The following is a 20529-nucleotide window of genomic DNA, read 5'->3' as shown; positions in this document are numbered from 1 at the left end:
CCCATTTCTAATGGCACAAAGTTCATCTGAGTTAAGCAAATGACATTATACAGGGAAAAAAAAACCCAGCGACATTTAGCTTCAATTTACCATGGGGGACGCTTTCAAATATGGCATTTTGGACCTCTAACAGCTTCAGAACCCCAAAAGATTCTGCAAATGCCAAAGTTAGGGTTGCAGCAAAGCAACCGATCAGAATCCCTCATCCTGTTCCCAGATAATTTGTTTCTGACACCAATTATTCCTGAGATTTAAGGAATGCTTCTAATCAGAGTCACTAATTAATTCTCACAGCACTCGGTACTGATCAATGTACACATTTGTCTCTTTAGGCAAGCACGATGAAGGGAACTACAGGGAACTAGATCGATCGTGGGGCACATCAGGGGAGAACCAAAATTTCAAATGAAGCGTTTGTCTCCCGAGTCAAAGTGGCTCAAGCCACTTGTCTCTGCATTACTGAGGAGTTGCCACAGAGATAGGCCAAGCAGAAATCACTATATGGAATGCTTCTTGGTATTTGGGCTCAGACAACTGAGGCTGCCTTTTGGTTTCTCTTTTTGACATCTTTCTTTCCTGGAAATGCTAACAGACCCCATCCAGGATGGGTAAGGTAGGGCAACAAATACTGGCCAAAAGGGAAAAGACCTGTTTGTTGCATCTTGTTTTCTGTTAGACCACAGTGTCTAGTTCCTTCAGGACAATTGTTCAAGGCAAATATACCATCCTGTTGTGCCTGGTCAAAGCACCTTCTAGGGTCAGCAGCATCTGTGCATGCTCTGCAAACAGTCTCAGCGTGTGCCAGCCGCCCTGCGAGGTGCTGAGGATGTAAAGACCCACACGACACCTTCTCTTACAGGAAGTCTAGTACAGGAAGTTGCAAGGAAGCCTGACCTGTCCTCTTGGAAACCTATACCTGAATGTCACAGTTCACCACTTAGTTGGAGAACTGTCCGCCATGGAAATGACCATCTCTTATCCTTCAGTGATACTCTATAGCAGAGCTGATCAATAGAAGTAGAGTGTGAGTCACAAATCAAGCCATGTATGTAGCTTAAATTTTCTAATAGTCACATTTTTTTTAAGTTAAAAAAAAACAGGTGAAATACCTTTGAATAATTTTTAAATTTAAATCAATATATCCAAAATAGTATCAACACCTAATCAATATGAATAAATGATTATTAAGATTTTTTTTCCATACTGAATCTTTGAAATCTATGTATATTCTCCACTTAGTGCACAGCTGAATTTGGAGCAGCCCCCTTTTAAGTGGCTAGTGGCTACTGTATTGTACAGCACAGCTCTAGTTCCCTGGCCTGGCCTCTCTTTTTTACTCTGGAGAGCTCGAAGCATTTGTTCAAACAAGAAGGTAATGTATTATTCTCCTATTGCTGCTGTAACAAATTACTACAAATTTAGTGGCTTCACACAACCCAAATTTCGCTGTCTCACAGTTCTGCAGATCAGAAGTTGACTTGGGTCTCACTAGGCTAAAATCAAAGTGTCATCAGGGCTGCATTTCTTTTGGAGACTCTAAGGGAGAAGCCATTTCCTTGCCTTTTCCAGCTTCTAGAAGCTTCCTGCACTCACTGGCTCTCGGCCCCTTCCTCCATCTTCAAAGCCAACAATGTCATATGTCTCCAACTCTCTCTAATCACATCCTCCCCTGACTACTGCTGGGAAAGACTCTCCCAATTTAAGAAGATTAAATTGGCCCACCTGGATAATCCAAGATAATGTCCTTCTATCAACTTTATCACATCTTCCAACTCCCTTTTGCCACGTGAGGTAATATAGTCACAGTTTCTGGGGATAAGGACGTGGGCTTGAGGGGTCACTATTCTACTTACCACAGGTATCAAGTTTTGTTCTTGTTTTTCTTTCCTTATTCTAGAGAAGAGTAAACTTTTAAAACTTAGGACTTAGGAAAATCTTTCCTTTTGCCCCCAAGCTCATTTAGATTTCCACCCTCAGAAAAGAAAGAGAGAACTACCTTCACGAAGCTCTACCTATATCTCAGGATGAGTTTTTTCTCTCACATGCCACTGACCATTCACTCAAAAAAATACTTGAAGGTTTTCTAGATACCAGACACCTGCCAATCCTACAAAACAATCACAACCAAATAGCAAGAGGAAAATCATGGTATATGGTGATCATTCTTTTTCGAAGGTAACAGTTTTTTAATTATTATTATTTTATTTCAAAACCTACTTACCTTGTCGGAAGTACACTAGAAGCATGATATCTTTTTGAAAATAATGTTACTAATTTTCTAAAGTGAGGAACCTGTAGGTGTGTCTGCTATAGAATATTCTCAACCCTTTAAATAATCATAAATTACTAATTAAAAGAAATAACCCAGGGCTTCCCTGGTGGCACAGTGGTTGGGAGTCTGCTTGCCAATGCAGGGGACACGGGTTCGAGCCCTGGTCCAGGAGGAGCCCACATGCCACGGAGCGACTAAGCCCGTGCGCCACAACTACTGAGCCTGCGCTCTAGACCCCGCGAGCCACAACTATTAAGCCTGTGTGCCACAACTACTGAAGCCTGCATGCCTAGAGCCCGATCTCTGCAACAAGAGAAGCCACTGCAATGAGAAGCCCACGCACCACAACGAAGAGTAGCCCCCACTCGTCGCAACTACAGAAAGCCCACGTGCAGCAACGAAGACCCAACAACGAAGACCCAATGCAGCCATAAATAAATAAACTTATAAAAAAGAAAGAAAGAAATAACCCAGGAAGATCCCCAATGAAGAACAATAGCTATTTTTTAAAAATCCCTTTATTTGTCAGAACAATCAGAATCATTAATACATGGAGCCAGAGGTCAAAAATGGAAATATAAGCAAAGACCAATACAAGAGTTTCTTAAGAAAATGGTTTTTTAAAGCCTTAAATATTATGGAGCAATTATGTGTTTAGCTATATAAATAAATGCATCTTTTGACGCCAAGTTATTAATTGCAACAGCTTCTTGCCAAGAATGCATGTTGTCTGTCACCTGGCTTATAGTCTCGGCACCTTTGGGAAGCGTAATCGTAAAACCAAAAACTGCCAGGGCAGGATGCAGATCGTGAAGTCCAACCCACTCGTGTTACAGATTAGGGAACAGGCCACCCTGGGAGATGCAGTGACTTGGTCAAAGTCCACCAGTGGTTCAGCTGGAGCCAGAACCCTAGGCTCCAAACCCCCAGAACACTGCTTTTCCTACTGGTCTGTTAGGGAAATGCAGAACTCTCTATCCATTCATCCAACCATCTGTCTTATCCATCCATCCACCCACCCATCCACCCATTCATTCAAAAAACATTTGCCAAGTGCCCACCACATGCCAGACACTGTTCTAGGGCTGAGGCCACAACAGAGAACAAAACCAGCCAAGTCCCAGCTCTCAGGGAGCTTCCTCTCTAGGGAATGAAAAGATAACAAATATATACCTATCTCAGGTGGAAAAGGGGCTAAGAAGGAAAATAAAGCAACATAAGGGGATAAAGAGTGCACTTATCTCTCCCGTGTGCCTGGTACTTCCAGGGGGTGCCCTTGATGACAGGTCCCTGAAACTGAGGGGTGAACCTGAGCAGAAGTGACCAAAGAATTGAGGGAATGATCCAGATTCTGAGCGGGGATGGAAGTGGAGAGACCAGCAAGACCCTAAAAACCAGCTTGTTTGAAACAAGGAATGCCCGCAAGAGACTAAGATATGATTCAAGCAGTCAGGCTAACTGTGTCGCAGGAAGCATTTTGCCAAGTTCTCTTTAGGCTTTTTTGTAAGCGGTAGACTGTGCTGCTGCACCACCTAGAGGCTCAAAGTAAGATTGCAGCTTTAGGAGAGCAGAGTGGATCATCCATGTTTCTGGACCGGTAGTTTGGGCTTCTGTGGTCCCTTCCCAAAGACTACCTGTTGTTGTAATAAAACGCTATATGCTCCAGGGTTGGTTACCTGTGAACCCCGTGGGAGAGGCTGCAGGATATCTGCCGAAGGACTGTGCCTCCAGCCCTGCAGCTCTATGACCAGTCCAGCCTGGCTGGGGCGTTCATGGGTACCACTGTTGAGAGAAAGCTGCCAACATGACCGCCTTAATCCAGAGCTCAAGCATCTCAGTTCCTGTTTCTTCACACTGAATCACAAGGCAGCTTCTCAGGAGATCAGCATTTCCCCACTCCCGGCTGAGGACCACACTGGCCATGCTACAGCTGTGCCCTTCTTCAGCATTCCCTGGCTAAATGGTGTCCTTTCATCTCCTGGCATTTACTCCTGCTAATGGCTCTGGCTCTGGCTTAAAGCCTCTTCTCCCTCCATCTCCTTCCCTCCCCTGCCTCACCTCCCTCCATCCTCTCCCTCAGATCCAGTCGCTTTGCTGGGCAACAGGCACTTCTGGTTAAAACACCAGGGTAGGAGGGGATAACCTAGCTGTGTCAGGAGGTACGGTGGGAGTCCAGATGTAGGAATACAGACCAGGAGATTCAACACAGACATAGAGATAAGACAGGCCGTGGCAATAACTTCTCTTTGACTCTCCGTGGATAGCAGTCTCCTCTCTCACCCTCACCCACCCCAACTCTAAAAGGCTGACAAGCAGAAAACCTAGGTAATGTGTATGTTTTCCAGGGGACAATTCAGGATACACAGAAGAGTTTTCTGACTGGTTTTTCCCCTTAATCTTCAGTTGTGCCTAAACATCATTTTTCTTCAAAGTTGTTTTTGGAAACATTTCAGAAAACACCTAATTAATACACCCCACAGCCCCTTTGAACAAATTCTGTTGAGTAATCTGATTTGAATGAAGTTTTTTCAGTGTGAAATTTTAGAATGTCATATAAAGAATGTGTATAATTTGCGGCAAAACAATAAATTGAACATCCAGGGACCTACCCCTCATAAACAGAACATTACTGGTACCTTAGAAGGCTCTATTGCATCCTCTCCCTGGCCTCCATCTCCACAGGTAATTCACTATCTGGAATTTTGTATTAATTATTCCCTTATATTTTTATACACATATTTGACTATAGATGGATGTATGTTTTTATACATATGTGCATGTATGTATATATAACAATATAACACAGTCATCACGGGGGATTGGTTCCAGAACCCCTGTGGATCTACAATATCTACAGATGCTCAAGTCCCTTATATAAAATAACATAGCATAGTATTTGCATTTAACCTATGCTCATCCTCCTGTATACTTTAAATCATCTCTACATCACTTATGATACCTAATACAATGTAAATTCTATGTAAATTATTGTAAACACAATGCAAATGTTATATAAATAGTTGTGAACACGTGACAAGTTCAAGATTGCTTTTTGGAACTTTTTGGATTTTTTAAAAAATATTTTCAATCTACAGTTGGTTGAATCCCGGGACACAGAACCCACAGATATGGAGGGTCAACTATACAGTTTTGCCTGTTTTTGAACTTTCTGTAGATGGACTCACTCTTTTTTATTTTTCTGTGTCTTGCTTCTTTTGCTATGTTTTTGCAGTGCATCTGTGTTGAAGCATGTGGCTATCATTCTTCTTCGCCATTGTATAAAATTCCACTGAATGAACATATCACAGTTTATACTGTTGATAAATATTGTACATGCCCCCTGGTCTTCATAAGCAAGATTTTCTCTAGAGTTTATATCTAACATTGTTGTGTCATAGGGCACACACAAGTCCAACTTAACTAGGTAATAATCATTTTCTAAAGCGGTTGTACTAATTTCACAGATCAGGTTGCCCTGGAAACAAACTAGGGTGCTCCTGTGAAGGAAGTTTATTGGTGAATTTTTGTTCCTTTGTACAAAACTACAAAGGATGGAGAAAAAAATGCAACCACAACTCCCAAGGAGTAGCCTTCCTGCACTCTTTATTGTTCCTGCTGTAAACGATGCTGCAAAAGGCTCACAGCTTTTTACTTCTTGCATAGTATCACCAAGAGTGACTTCTTCCATCTTTCATACTTTAAAAAATGTGAGGTAATTCTTCAAGCCCTGTCCCTCACCCCCCTCTCTATCCCAGCTAAAACACAGATCACAAATCATCCCAATTTGCAATGTGCAAAACTGTTTAAATGCCATTTGTCACAACTTCCCACTCCTTTTGAAATCTTTTTCCTTTTTAGAATTACAGTCTAAGGAATCTTGCTTACTGTTGCAAAGCACTTTTTTAATTGTTTTCTTGGTGACTGGGAGGCACTCGTACCCAAGCCATTATATGCTATCATTATTTCCTAGCATTCTGAAACATTCATGAAAAGCTAGAAAATCATTCTCTAATTCCTAGGCTTAAAATACTTACAATGGAGTCAAATTCCATTAGTAATAAACAACCGGCACCTAACTTTCAAGTGCCTGATGCTACATAGCATGACAAAGGTCTAATCTCTATATCCTACGGAAGAAGTTCTCAATCCAGGCCAGAGAGTTTCCTAACATGCTCACATTCAAGGCAATCACAACATTCCATTGATACTTTGCACTAAAATCCACAACAAATTGGGCAAATAGCCTTCCAAGTCATTCTGTCAGCATTCAGAGGCAACTGAATAAGAACTTAGGATTCACTGTCCTATTAAAAATATTCCTAGCTTCCGTTCTTCTTGAAAACCATGTTAGAAGCACTGAGGTTGTTCAATGTGCCTTCTATCACAGCAATTCCACTTCGATACCTTTGTTTTTTAGTTCAATACTGAGTATGTTAACAAGATACTACAGATTGATAACCAAGGCCAGGCATTTCTTAAGTTTATTGGGGAATTCTTAGTTGGGAGAGAAAGATCACAGACTTAAAACAACTGGAAAAAGATAAAAGAACAATTAATTACACATTATTACAAAAGTAATTTCTGAAATGTTTATTCTGAGCCACTGCTAAAACAAAATTTTAGTTCGTATTTTGGTAAATGAACATATTAAATTACTGAAAAGCAAGAAAACAAAAAGTTACTGTTATGCAAGATCTTAATGTAGTAATTCAACACAAACAGCTACAATTACTCAAAGCTGCTTTTGCTCTATATCTGGTATATTAAACGAAAATGTGAATTACTTTTAACACTGCACAAGTAACCAAAGGTAGTAAATCCAGAAATATTAAAACCTGATATTAAATAGTATTCAAACATTTCAACAAAAACAAAACAATGAACTTCCAGAACTATAATTCTACCCATGTGAAAGGAATGTACATGGATGGTTTAAAAAAATAAATAAATAAATAAAGTGACAAGAGTGACCAACACTGTGTCTGCATCTCCAGAACAGGAATACAGTGAGTGAGTGAGTGTGTGCAGGGTCTTCCAATGAAAATGAGGAAAAATGCATTTCATTTTAGTACAATTTCATAATTCCCACGGAAGCTCTAACTTTCATGTGCTGGTGACAGGTGGACAGGGTTTTAAGTGGAAAGTATTTTCCCTGCACCCTGAATATGGATGCATTACTTTTTAAAAATTCTGTGGAAAGTTTCCCTTGAAAAAACAAAATTTAAAGCAATAGATTGATGGGAAATTGATCACTTTAATTGTGGAAGAATAATATTTGCTAAATAATTAACTAAGAAGACATCTGCATCTAGACTCTCATGATGAGTCAAGGTTAAACTCTGCATTTGGGGAGCGTGCATGATATCAAAGTCACGTGGGTAAACCAGCTTCCACTTTATACCTGGTGCATTTAATTAAGTAATTAACTTCTCCTACCAGTAAAATAAAACCTTTATTTAAGCAAAATGAAAGTATTATGAATTGAATTAATTCACATCAAATATCTGAAAGGGTAAGTGGAACATTTTTCAAAATATGAAGATGTTATCACATGTATTCACTGAGTGAATATTCTTAAAGATTTTATTACTCCATTAAATTGTGTCACACCATCCAATAGACACTGTAATTTTCTTCCGTGTCATTCCTTTCGTATAAATCAGGAAATGTTTTCAAAATCAAAATAATACCCAAAATATAAATGTAATTTAATCTTGGCTTGGGAAAAGAAGAATATGAAAGAAGCGCCCCATTTCAGTCTGAAACAATGTTCTAAAAACCCCGTCAGAGGCCTCCTTCACTTTCTTTCCACAGATCCTTCGATGGTTCTGAAACTGATAAAACAGAGAATTCAACCCAAAGCACAACACAACTTTAACAGTTCTGAATATCATATTTCATAAGGGCCAAAGTGTGCAGAATGGCAGTATTACGCTGTCATAATAAATCTACTTATGCCAAGAATATTTTTAACAAAATAAGACAGAGTCGTCCTCAACACACAGACCTGTTCTAAAGGCTGAGCAACCAAACAGATCTACAACGTCTTTGGAAAAATCACAAAGTGCCTTTAAACAAAGTAAGTTTAGACTGTTCTTGATTAAAAGATACTGTTATAAACTCCAATGTTTTCTCTCTATATACGGAAGCCTAACTCCCGTTTCTTTTCACATCTGCCAACACTTAATATTTCTCTCTACACCCCTGCACTGAACCGACAGAAGTGTGGAGTTCCACTGTGATTAGTGCTATGCATGCTAGTGTCTAAGGACAGTGGCTGAATAAGGGAATTCTGAATCCATCACAGCTCCAGATAATGCAAAGAAAACAAAGATATGAGGAAAATCTTACCATAAGAGAAATAAACAAACATTTTCAAGTACAGAAAGTTTTACAGAACTAATACATTGTCACTTTAGCTTAAAAGAAATTCAGAACTCAGTTTTGCTGTTAATAAAACCCGTACATACATCGAAGTCAACAAACACAACTTGATAGTTATACACTTGTAAAAATTCAATCTAAGCTTAATAACCAATCAATCTATGTCATAACAACCTGGTTCCTAACTTTAAAAAACCCAGTCCAGTGCTGCTGCATATCAAGTTCTGAGAAGCTAAAGACAGAATCAATTCTGGTTATATGCATTTCCTGCATTTCTCCACCTTAAAAAAATACCTGAAGAAACTTCAGGAAAATTTATTTTTAAGGCCTGCTCTATTTCTTTATCTTAAATTGAGAAAAAAACAAAGCTTACACAGTGTAACCTAGAAATATTTAAATAGATTTTGGTATTTTTCTTAAAAAGCAATAAAATAATTTCTCTACTGTAATTATAATTCAAATTAATGTAAGTGCCCTTATTCCTTGTCCCCTGGTGGGTGCTATGTCTTCTATACTTTGTGCAGCTTCCAGAACAGTCAGTGCTCAAGAAAAAAGAAAATGTAACAGAGCAAAACCAAAGCCTCCCACAAAAAATGATTTACTCTAGGGTTACAAAATCTGCTAATGGAAGAACCAAAAATTCACACACACATACCCTCACATACAAAACACAATCCCGGTCCTCTATGCAGGTCAACTCGCAGTTACTAAAGACAAGTAGTAGAAAATGCAGAGCCCAGAAAGACTGCATCAGAGGACTTTACAAAACAGTGCAGGTACACTTTACTGGGGAAGGGATTCAGGGGAGGGTCCCATTTTTTTCTAGAAAAAGCTTATCTTTGCTAAAGTGGGTTGTTTTTTTTTTTCCAAAATCCCAACAGTGAAAATAATTATTGGGCTTCTAAATGCATTTCCAAATTAACATTAAGTTTTAAAATGTCAACATGTTTTGCACCTTTATTTTCATTTATAGGATAAGTTGGGGACCCAAAAGAGTGAATAAGAAATAAAAATTCTTACTGCACAATCTTTATAGACATTTTATTTTAAAGCACCTTTTTAATGTTAACAGTGGGTTTCTAACAAGAAAAGAGTAAAATAAAAGAGGGCACCAACCACTAGCAAGGTAAAGTTCTCCTTTACGCGCGCGCACGCACACACACACACACACACACACTTGCTTTCGTGACAGAACGATTGGTAACATTAGCAAATAATGTCATTTGATGAAAGGCTGGGGAAACTACCACTTACGATATTTATAGAAACCTAAACTACTCATGTTTCTAAGAAATTAAATAACTTGGGGGATTCAAAAAGCTACCAATAGGTGAACTATGAAAATAAAATTGACCCTTAAAAATAGGACAAAAGGTGTCAGAAAAAAAATTAGCCTCGATGCTAGTTTTTGATGTGAGATTTGTTATTAACAGGATACCATTTGCTTGCAAAGGAGCAAAATATAACTCCCTATCCCTGTCACCCACCCTCAGCCACCTCAGTGCAAATTCTAGCAGCACTATTTGGATGCAAAAAGAATGCTGTCAGTGAATGTCCCTGAAAGCCTTCAAATACATGTTCTTAGGGTCTTAACACACTGCACATGTGTACAGAAGAATAAACGAAGATAATATTTGAGATTACAAAAGTCTGAACTATATATACCATGTGATGACACAACGCACTTAAAAAGCTATATTTACCTTCCTCCCAATTCACTTTAAATGTTAATATTCACTATTCAAATTTTACCCTATGCATCTTTATCTGTTCCTTCCTCTCTCAAAAGAAATAATAAAATATACTGGTTTGCAGTTTGTTCTATGCATTTTCCAAGAGCCAATCAAACAGGGACTCAGATCTCTCATCGTTGGACGTCTTCTCCATCGCCTCATAGTATTTAAGCACAGCCTGCAGGAGGTCTCCCACTTTCCAGCCTTTTTCTTGTAATCGTCTTGAAAGCTAGTAAGAAAGAAAGGTTAAGTCAAACATCAGATAAAACTAAGGATCCTGGTGTTCGCAGTAAAATACTGTTTCCCAGTTGGAACAAGGTCTTTTCCCCTAAACCACCACTCTTTACACAAATTAAACATTTTTCCTTCCTGGCTTTTTATAAGTACTCTCCTCCACAGAATGACACTTTGGGATTGCTGGAGCCAGAATCCCACAAACCTCACCCAGCAGATATACGCCCTCTGTGTGGGCGTACAGAGGCTACATTTCTACAGGAAATTCTTAACCTAACTAAATACATCTGCCATACCCTCAATTAGGAACATAAAATAATAAAGACAATGTCAAGTTTAATAAAAGGATGTGGATTTTCCTTCCACAACACATAGCGTGTTTTTTTCCCTGGAATACGCACTCTAGCCTCAACGGAAACATGGCTTTCTAAGTTAAGAAATGTTAATGTTTCAAAAAAAAAAAAAAAACCAAATAAGTAAATAAATATTAAATACTGTGGTGATCATTTTGCAATATATACCAATATCGAATCATGTTGTACACCTGAAACTAATATGTTATATATCAATTATACCCCAATTTTTTTAAAGTAAATAAATGCACGTTTAAATAAACTATCACCACCAATCAGAACATGTCTTCACTCATTTTTTTTCTGCTTAGTTCTGTAAAAACTAATTTTTTGTAATATAAATATGCTTAACCTTGTTAAAAATAGCTTTACTGCAATATAATTCACATACCATACAATCATTCATTTAAAATATACCCGTCAGTGGTTTTCATTTTATTCACAGAGTTGAATGCGACATCATCACAATCAATATTAGGACACTTTTATCACATCAAAAAAAAAGCCCTACCTGTTAATCATCACTCCCCACTCCTCCAAACCCCCTCAACTCTAGACAATCACTAATCTACTTTCAGTCGATAGACTTCCCTATTTTGGCCATTTCATTTTAATGGAATCATAAAATATATGGTCTTCTGTGACCTGGCTTCTTTCATTTAGCATAATGATTTCAAGTTTCCTCCATGGTACAGCATGTCTCTACTTCATTCCTTTTTATTGACAGATAACATTCCACTGCATGGATATTCCACATTTTATCCACCCATTCATCAGTTAATGGACATTTAGGATATTTCCACTTTTGGCCTATTATAACATTGCCATGGACATATGTTTTCATTCCTCTTGGGTATATACCTGGGAGTAGAATTGCTGGGTCATATGATAACGCTGTGTTTAACTTTTCGAGGAACTGCAAGAATGTTTTCTTAGGTTACGTGGGGATGAGGTTCCCTTACCCCAGCACCATTACACTCAGCTCTGTCTAAGGACTTCCTTAGCCCTCAGTTTATCCAAGACTAAATAACTTGAAAATGTTTGCCTCCCTAAGGTCAGTTCTAATACTTTCCCTACCCATTCTTTCTCCTTGACAATTCACGTCCTGAGCATCCCTTTCTGTCTTATTTTCTCCTTCTGCCTCAAAACAGAAATCTATACTGGAAAAATTCAAGAAGTATAAATAAAGACAACAAAATACAAAAAAAGATTTTACATAATATCTTTTTCACATACTTCTTTCAACAGTATCTTTGTAAATTCTGAACCAGGAATCAGGAGTAACTTGATTCTTCCTTTTTTGCTGTTATTGATCATCTTACATTGGTTATTCTTTGGACTACTCTACATTACATAGTAAGATTAAACCAAAGTTCTGATAAGGAAAATTCTTGGACAAAAACCTTAAGATTGTAAACTAAAAATCTTGACTGATAAGGTAGTTGGGGACTTCCCTGGTGGCACACTGATTAAGAATCTACCTGCCAATGCAGGGGACATGGGTTCGATCCCTGGTCTGGGAAGATCCCACATGCCGCGGAACAACTAAGCCCATACGCCTCAACTACTGAGCCTGTGCTCTAGAGCCCGTGAGCCACAACTACTGAGCCCACGTGCCTAGAGTCCATGCTCCGCAACAAGAAGCCTGCGCACCGCAACGAAGAGTAGCCCCCGCTCGCTGCAACTAGAGAAAGCCCGTGCGCAGCAACAAAGACCCAACACAGCCAAAAATAAATAAGTATATAAATAAATAAATTTATATAAAAAAAGTAAGGTACTTGGCACACAGTAAGTTATCAATAAAAATATCCTATTAGTGCAACTAACCTGAATGTTCCATTATCAGAACCCTATTAAATGCTCAAAGTGAACTACTGTCCCTTATTAAATGTTTAAACGTTTATTGGCTTTTGCTTATGCCAGCTTCTCACACTAATGAAACTGGATTAACAGAAGAGACACACTAATTACTAGACTCTATCTTTTCATATGAATACATGAAATGCTTATTTTTTTAAAAAATAATTTTCTTATTAGCCATCAATTTTATACACATCAGTGTATACATATCAATTCCAATCTCCCAATTCATCCCACCACCACCACCACCCCCCCCACCACTTTCCCTGCTTGGTGTCCACACATTTGTTCTCTACATCTGTGTCTCAATTTCTGCTCTGTAAACCGGTTCATCTGTACCATTTTCTAGGTTTCGCATATATGCGTTAATATACGATATTTTTTTTTCTCTTTCTAACTTACTTCACTCTGTAGGACAGTCTCTAGATCCATCCAAGTCACTACAAATGACCCGATTTCGTTCCTTTTCATGGCTGAGTAATATTCCATTCTATACATGTACCACATCTTCTTCATCCATTCGTCTGTCAATGGGCATTTAGGTTGCTTCCATGACCTGGCTATTGTAAATAGTGCAGCAATGAACAATGGGGTGCATGTGTCTTTCTGAATTATGGTTTTCTCTGGGTATGTGCCCAGTAGTGGGATTGCTGGGTCGTATGGTAATTCTATTTTTAGTTCTTTAAGGAACCTCCATACTGTTCTCCATAGTGGCTGTATCAATTTACATTCCCACCAACAGTGCAATAGGGTGCCCTTTTCTCCAGACCCTCTCCAGCATTTGTTCTTTGTAGATTTTCTGATGCTGCCTATTCTAACTGGTGTGAGGCGATACCTCATTGTAGTTTTGACTTGCATTTCTCTAATAATTAGTGATGCTGAGCAGCTTTTCATGTGCTTCTTGGCCATTTGTATGTCTGCTTTAGAGAAATGTCTATTTAGGTCTTCTGCCCATTTTTGGATTCGGTTGTTTTTTTTTTTTAATATTGAGCTGAATGAGCTGTTTATATATTTTGGAGATTAATCCTTTGCTGATTCGTTTGCAAATATTTTCTCCCATGCTGAGGGTTGTCTTTTGGTCTTGTTTATGGTTTCCTTTGCTGTGCAAAAGCTTTGAAGTTTCATTAGGTCCCATTTGTTTATTTTTGTTTCCATTACTCTAGGAGGTGGAACAGAAAAGATCTTGCTGTGATTTATGTCAAAGAGGGTTCTTCCTATGTTTTCCTCTAAGAGTTTTAGAGTGCCCAGTCTCACATTTAGGTCTCTAATCCATTTTGAGTTTATTTTTGTGTATGGTGTTAGGGATTGTTCTAATTTCATTCTTTTACATGGAGCTGTCCAGTTTTCCCAGCATCACTTATTGAAGACACTGTCTTTTCTCCATTGTATATCTTTGCCTCCTTTGTCATAGATTAGTTGACCATAGGTGCGTGGGTTTATCTCTGAGCTTTCTATCCTGTTCCATTGATCTACATGTCTCTTTTGGGGCCAGTACCATATTGTCTTGATTACTGTAGCTTTGTAGTATAGTCTGAAGTCAGGGAGTCTGATTCCTCCAGCTCCATTTTTTTCCCTCAAGACTGCTTTGGCTATTCAGGGTCTTTTGTGTCTCCATACAAACTTTAAGATTTGTTGTTCTAGTTCTGTAAAAAATACCATTGGTAATTTGATAGGGATTGCATTGAATCTGTAGATTGCTTTGGTTAGTACAGTCATTTTCAAAATATTGACTCTTCCAATCCAAGAACATGGTATATCTCTCCATCTGTTGGTATCGTCTTTCTTTCATCAGTGTCTTATAGTTTTCGGCATACAGGTCTTTTGTATCCCTCGGTAGGTTTATTCCTAGGTATTTTATTGTCTTGCAATGGTAAATGAAAATGTTTCCTTAATTTCTCTTTCAGATTTTTCATCATTAGTGTATATGAATGCAAGAGATTTCTGTCCATTAATTTTGTATCTTGCAACTCTACCAAATTCACTGATTAGCTCTAGTAATTTTCTGGTGGCACGTTTAGGATTCTCTATGTATAGAGTCATATCATCTGCAAACAGTGACAGTTTTACTTCTTCTTTTCCAATTTGTATTCCTTTTTTCTTCCCTGATTGCCGTGGCTAGGACTCCCAAAACTATGTTGAATAAGAGTGGTGAGAGTGGACATCCTTGTCTTGTTCCTGATCTTAGAGGAAATGCTTTCAGTTTTTCACCATTGAGAATGATGTTTGCTGTGGGTTTGTCGTATATGGCCTTTATTATGTTGAAGTAGGTTCCCTCTATGCCCACTTTCTGGAGAGTTTTTATCATAAATGGGTGTTGAATTTTGTCAAAAACTTTTTCTGCATCTGCATTGAGATGATGATATGGTTTTTATTCTTCAATTTGTTAATATGGTGTATCACATTGATTGATTTCCATATGTTGAAGAATCCTTGCATCCCTGGGATAAATCCCACTTGATCATGGTGTATGATCCTTTTAATGTATTGTTGGATTCTGTTTGCTAGTTACTTTGTTGAGGATTTTTGCATCTATATTCATCAATGATGTTGGTCTGCAATTTTCTTTTTTTGTAGTATCTGTGTCTGGTTTTGGTATCAGGGTGATGGTGGCCTCACAGAATGAGTTTGCGAGTGTTCATCTCTCTGCTGTATTTTGGACGAGTTTGAGAAGGATCGGTATTAGCTCTTCTCTAAATGTTTGATAGAATTCACCTGTGAAGCCTTCAGGTCCTGCACTTTTGTTTGTTGGAAGATTTTTAATCACAGTTTCAATTTCATTACTTGTGATTGGTTTATTCATATTTTCTAGTTCTTCCTGGTTCAGTCTTAGAAGGTTATACCTTTCTAAGAATTTGTCCATTTCTTCATGGTTGTCCATGTTATTGGCATAGAGTTGCTTGTAGCGGTCTCTTAGGATGCTTTGTATTTCTGCGGTGTCTGTTGTAACTTCTTTTTCGTTTCTAATTTTATTGAGTTCTCTCCCTGTTTTTCTTGATGAGTCTGGCTAATGGCGTATCAATTTTGTCTATCTTCTCAAAGAACCAGCTTTTAGTTTTACTGATCTTTGCTATTATTTTCTTTGTTTCTATTTATTTCTGCTCTGATCTTTATGAGTTCTTTCCTTCTGCTAACTTTGGGTTTTGTTTGGTCTTCTTTCTCTAGTTCCTTTGGGTGAAATGTTAGAATATTTATTTGAGATTTTTCTTGTTTTGTGAAGTAGGCTTGTATAGCTATAAACTTCCATCTTAGAACTGCTTTTGCTGCATCCCATAGGTTTTGGATCATCATGTTTTCATTGTCATTTGTCTCCAGGTATTTTTTGATTTCCTCTTTGATTTCTTCAGTGATTTCTTGGTTATTTAGTAAGATATTGTTTAGCCTCCATGTGTTTGTGTTTTTTACGGTTTTTTTTCCCTGTAATTGATTTCTAATCTCATAGCATTGTGGTCAGAAAAGATGCTTGATATGCTTTCAATTTTCTTAAATTTACTGAGGCTTGATTTGTGACCCAAGATGTGATCTATCCTGGAGAATGTTCCGTGCGCACTTGAGAAAAAAGTGTAATCTGCTGTTTTTGGATGGAATGTCCTACAAATATCAATTAAATCTGGTCTAGTGTGTCATTTAAAGCTTGTGTTTCCTTATTAATTTTCTGTTTGGATGATCTGTCCGTTGGTGTAAGTGAGGTGTTAAAGTCCCCCGCTATTATTGTGTTACTGTCGATTTCCTCTTTTAGAGCTGTTAGCAGCTGCCTTATGTATTGAGGTGCCCCTATGTTGGGTGCATATATATTTATAAGTGTTATATCTTCTTCTTGGATTGATCCCTTGATCATTACGTAGTGTCCTGTCCTTCCTTGTAACGTTCTTTATTTTAAAGTCTATTTTATCTGATATGAGTATTGCTACTCCAGCTTTCTTTTGATTTCCATCTGCATGGAATATCTTTTTCCATCCCCACACTTTTAGTCTGTATGTGTCGCTAGGTCTGAAGTGGGTCTCTTGTAGACAGCACATATATGGGTCTTGTTTCTGTATCCATTCAGTGAGCCTGTGTCTTTTGGGTGGAGCATTTGATCCATTCAGGTTTAAGGTAATTATCGATATGTATGTTCCTATTACCATTTTCTTAGTTGTTTTGGGTTTGTTTTTGTAGGTCCTTTTCTTCTCTAAGTTCCTTTAGCATTTGTTGTAGAGCTGGTTTCGTGGTGCTGAATTCTCATTAGCTTTTGCTTGTCTGTAAAGCTTTTAATTTCTCCTTCGAATCTGAATGAGATCTTTGCTGGGTAGAGTAATCTTGGTTGTAGGTTCTTCCCTTTCATTACTTTTAAGTATACCATGCCACTCCCTTCTGGCTTGTAGAGTTTCTGCTGAGAAATCAGCTGTTAAGCTTATGGGAGTTCCCTTGTATGTTATTTGTCGTTTTTCCCTTGCTGCGTTCAGTAATTTTTCTTTGTCTTTAATTTTTGCCAATTCGATGACTATGTGTCTTGCTGTGTTTCTCCTCGGGTTTATCCTGTATGGGATTCTCTGCATTTCCTGGACTTGGGTGGCTGTTTCCTTTCCCATCTTAGGGAAGTTTTCGACTATAATCTCTTCAAATATTTTCTCGGGTCCTTTCTCTCTCTCTTCTCCTTCTGGGACCCCTATAATGTGAATCTTGTTGCATTTAACGTTGTCCCAGAGGTCTCTTAGGCTGTCTTCATTTCTTTTCATTCTTTTTCCTTTATTCTGTTCCGCAGCAGTGAATTCCACCATTCTGTCTTCCAGGTCACTTACCTGTTCTTCTGCCTCAGTTATTCTGCTATTGATTCCTTCTAGTGTTAGTTTTCATTTCAGTTATTGTATTGTTCATCTCTGTTTGTTTGTTCTTTAATTCTTCTAGATCTTTGTTAAACATTTCTTGCATCTCCTCGATCTTTGCCTCCATTCTTTTTCTGAGGTCCTGGATCATCTTCACTATCATTATTCTGAATTCTTTTTCTGGAAGGTTGCCTATCTCCACTTCATTTAGTTGTTTTTCTGGGGTTTTATCTTGTTCCTTCATCTGGTACATAGCCCTCTGCCTTTTCATCTTGTCTATCTTTCTGTGAATGTGGTTTTTGTTCCACAGGCTGCAGGACTGTAGTTCTTCTGCTGTCTGCGCTCTGGTGGATGAGGCTATCTAAGAGGCTTGTGCAAGTTTCCTGATGGGAGGGACTGGTGGTGGGTAGAGCTGGCTGTTGCTCTGGTGGGCAGAGCTCAGTAAAACTTTAATCTTCTTGTCTGCTGATGGGTGGGGCTGGGTTCCCTCCCTGTTGGTTGTTTGGCCTGAGTCGACCCAACACTGGAGCTTACTCGGGCTCTTTGGTGGGGCTAATGGTGGTCTCTGGGAGGGCTCACACCAAGGAGTACTTCCCAGAACTTCTGCTGCCAGTAAGACCCTATTTCTAATATGGATTGATTCATTCAGTTCTACATCAGTGACCCAAGCATTACAGAGTGTAAAGACCATAAATCATATGACTCATCCTTTCCATGGTTTATTTCCACAAACACTATCACCTGCCCAGAAATAACTATAATTTTGTAAATCTCTTATTTCCCCCAAGTTCTTTATGATTGATTTCCTTATTTCCAGTGCATTTGACCTGAAGTCATAGGTCCATCCAATTGATAAGACAGGAAACTCATGAAATGCTTACTAAAGGCACCTAACTGAAAATTTTGGATGTGCCAGGCAGTAGATTAAGCATTTTTTTTTTTACAGTATTATACTTAATCCTCACAAACCTCTGCAAGGTAAATTCTATACTCATTTCCACAGTATGGATAAAGAAACTGAGACTGGTGAACTTACCCAAGGTTACACTGCTAGAAAGTGGCGGAGCTGATACCTGAGCCCAACCACTGGACTCTATTACCTGAGCATTTACCCACTTTCTATCAACCATGTGACACAGAACATCATATACCGTGTACTCACAACCACCCTATAATGTAGGTACTTACTTGTATAAACTCCTTCTTTGCAGAGTCATGAAAATAAAGTTCTGCAACTTCGGCCTCAGAGGCAACGAGCCACTGAAGAATAATCCTTAGCTGGGGGTCTACTGTGCATGGCTCCGTGTCAACATTCGTAATTAGCAGAGTATTTCCATCTTGCTCTGAACCTAATATTTAAATTGAAACGATATGAAGTGAAACTCATCAATTCAACTCTCAGTGCTCTGCTTTCCAAGGACATATAAGCATTTTCCATTCGTTAAGATTCCAAGGAATTCTGGAAAAAAATTCATCTTTTCTTAATTGTACCATAACATCAACTAAAGCATTACTTTGAAAATGCAAAATAATGCTAAAACAAAGGAACAGCTTTGATCATTTGTGACAGCACAAATGCAAAACTCTATTCTGAGGTATTGAATTCAAGAGCCAATTCACAAATACCATAATTTGTGTCAAAATATAATCTATAGGTAAAGCCAAAAAAAAAAAAAAAAAACTAAAATGTTACAATTACTATCAAAATATAAATAAAACACAAATAAAAACCTCAAATAAATATATTAAATGGACTTTAAGAAAGCTTTCTGAACTAAGAGAAATAGCAGCAGCAGTGAACACCTGTATTGCACATATTACATCCTAAGTATTGTTTTAATCTCTTTACATACACAAACTCCTTTAATCCTCACAAGCACCCTGTGAGGAGGGAACTGCTATCATCTCATTTTACAGGTGAGGAATCTGAGGCAGAGAGAGATCCAGAGTCTCACGGCCAGAAATGGCTGAGCCAGGAAATAAACACAGGCGGTCTGGCTCCACGCTCTTAATCACTTCACTCTTTAGAAAAAATACGGAAAAAAAAAAAAAAAAGTCATATGCAACCACTTACCTCCCAAAAGCTAAACCAGGGAATTTTCTGATACACCCCTATTATAAGTAAGACACTGTTCTCAAGTTTATTTTTTAACGAAAATTATGATTTCAACATAAAGAAGATGAGTCCCTGTTGACTATAAAACTAATGCCCGTGGACCAGTATCGTGTATTTAACACTGCTGCTTAGTGGTGGGCCTCCCACACAAGAGGCCAGCAGTGGGGCACGCTGGCAGACATGGCACCAGTTTGCAACAGTAATGGACATTTGTTGGTGAATGTCCCTGATTCTTTTTTTACAGTTTGCAGGGCATTCTAGACCACTACCAATCATTTTTAGGATTCGTATTGACCCCTAAAACTTTTCATTTAAAAAAATTGGTCCACGCTATTCTCTTAGCGTAAATGTATTATCATTTCCCTCCTCTCTCCCCTCTGACTTTCAGTCAAAAATGGGTCTGGTAGACGACGGTACCAGACACAGTCTTTAGGCCATTCTGTAAATTCTGCAGAGGTCATGGGGTTGAAGTGTTTTCTGTACCACTGGACTTCTCAGTTCAGGGTTCCTGGTTGCCTGGCCTAAGAGTGACTTGTCTTTGGAGAGGTTACTCAACCCTAGCGAAAAGAGAAAGAACTGACATCCTGCAATTACAAACAATAACAAAAAAAATGAAGTTTGTTGCCTTAGGATTTCCATAATTTTGAATCATTTATAAATACACATCAATCCATCTAATTTACCAATTTCTAATTTAACAAATTTGAAAGTTAGCTACAATTTTCTATATAATGAGGGATGACTATAATCTCTAAAGCTGAGTAATGACATATCT

General features: G+C 38.3%; 1 protein-coding gene across 2 annotated transcripts in view; it reads right to left on the bottom strand.

Annotated features, from left to right (window-relative positions):
• Nucleotides 1-6735: 6735 nt before the first annotated feature.
• Nucleotides 6736-20529, bottom strand: part of AKAP11 (A-kinase anchoring protein 11) — a 48504-nt gene continuing 34710 nt past the window's right edge. For both annotated transcript variants that reach the window (XM_024755372.1, XM_024755373.1), the window contains 2 exons: nucleotides 18827-18987; nucleotides 6736-10618 (listed from right to left, as the gene is read on the bottom strand). In XM_024755372.1, the coding sequence (XP_024611140.1) occupies nucleotides 10478-10618; nucleotides 18827-18987 (302 nt within the window). In that variant the 3' untranslated portion in view covers nucleotides 6736-10477. The remainder of the gene's footprint in view (nucleotides 10619-18826; nucleotides 18988-20529) is intronic.

Source organism: Neophocaena asiaeorientalis, unplaced genomic scaffold (assembly GCF_003031525.2).
Source record: "Neophocaena asiaeorientalis asiaeorientalis breed wild unplaced genomic scaffold, Neophocaena_asiaeorientalis_V1.1 scaffold59, whole genome shotgun sequence".
In the NCBI taxonomy this organism is placed as follows: domain Eukaryota; kingdom Metazoa; phylum Chordata; class Mammalia; order Artiodactyla; family Phocoenidae; genus Neophocaena; species Neophocaena asiaeorientalis.
The sequence above is the reverse complement of the archived record's forward strand: the minus strand, read 5'-3'. Positions and strand labels throughout refer to the sequence as shown.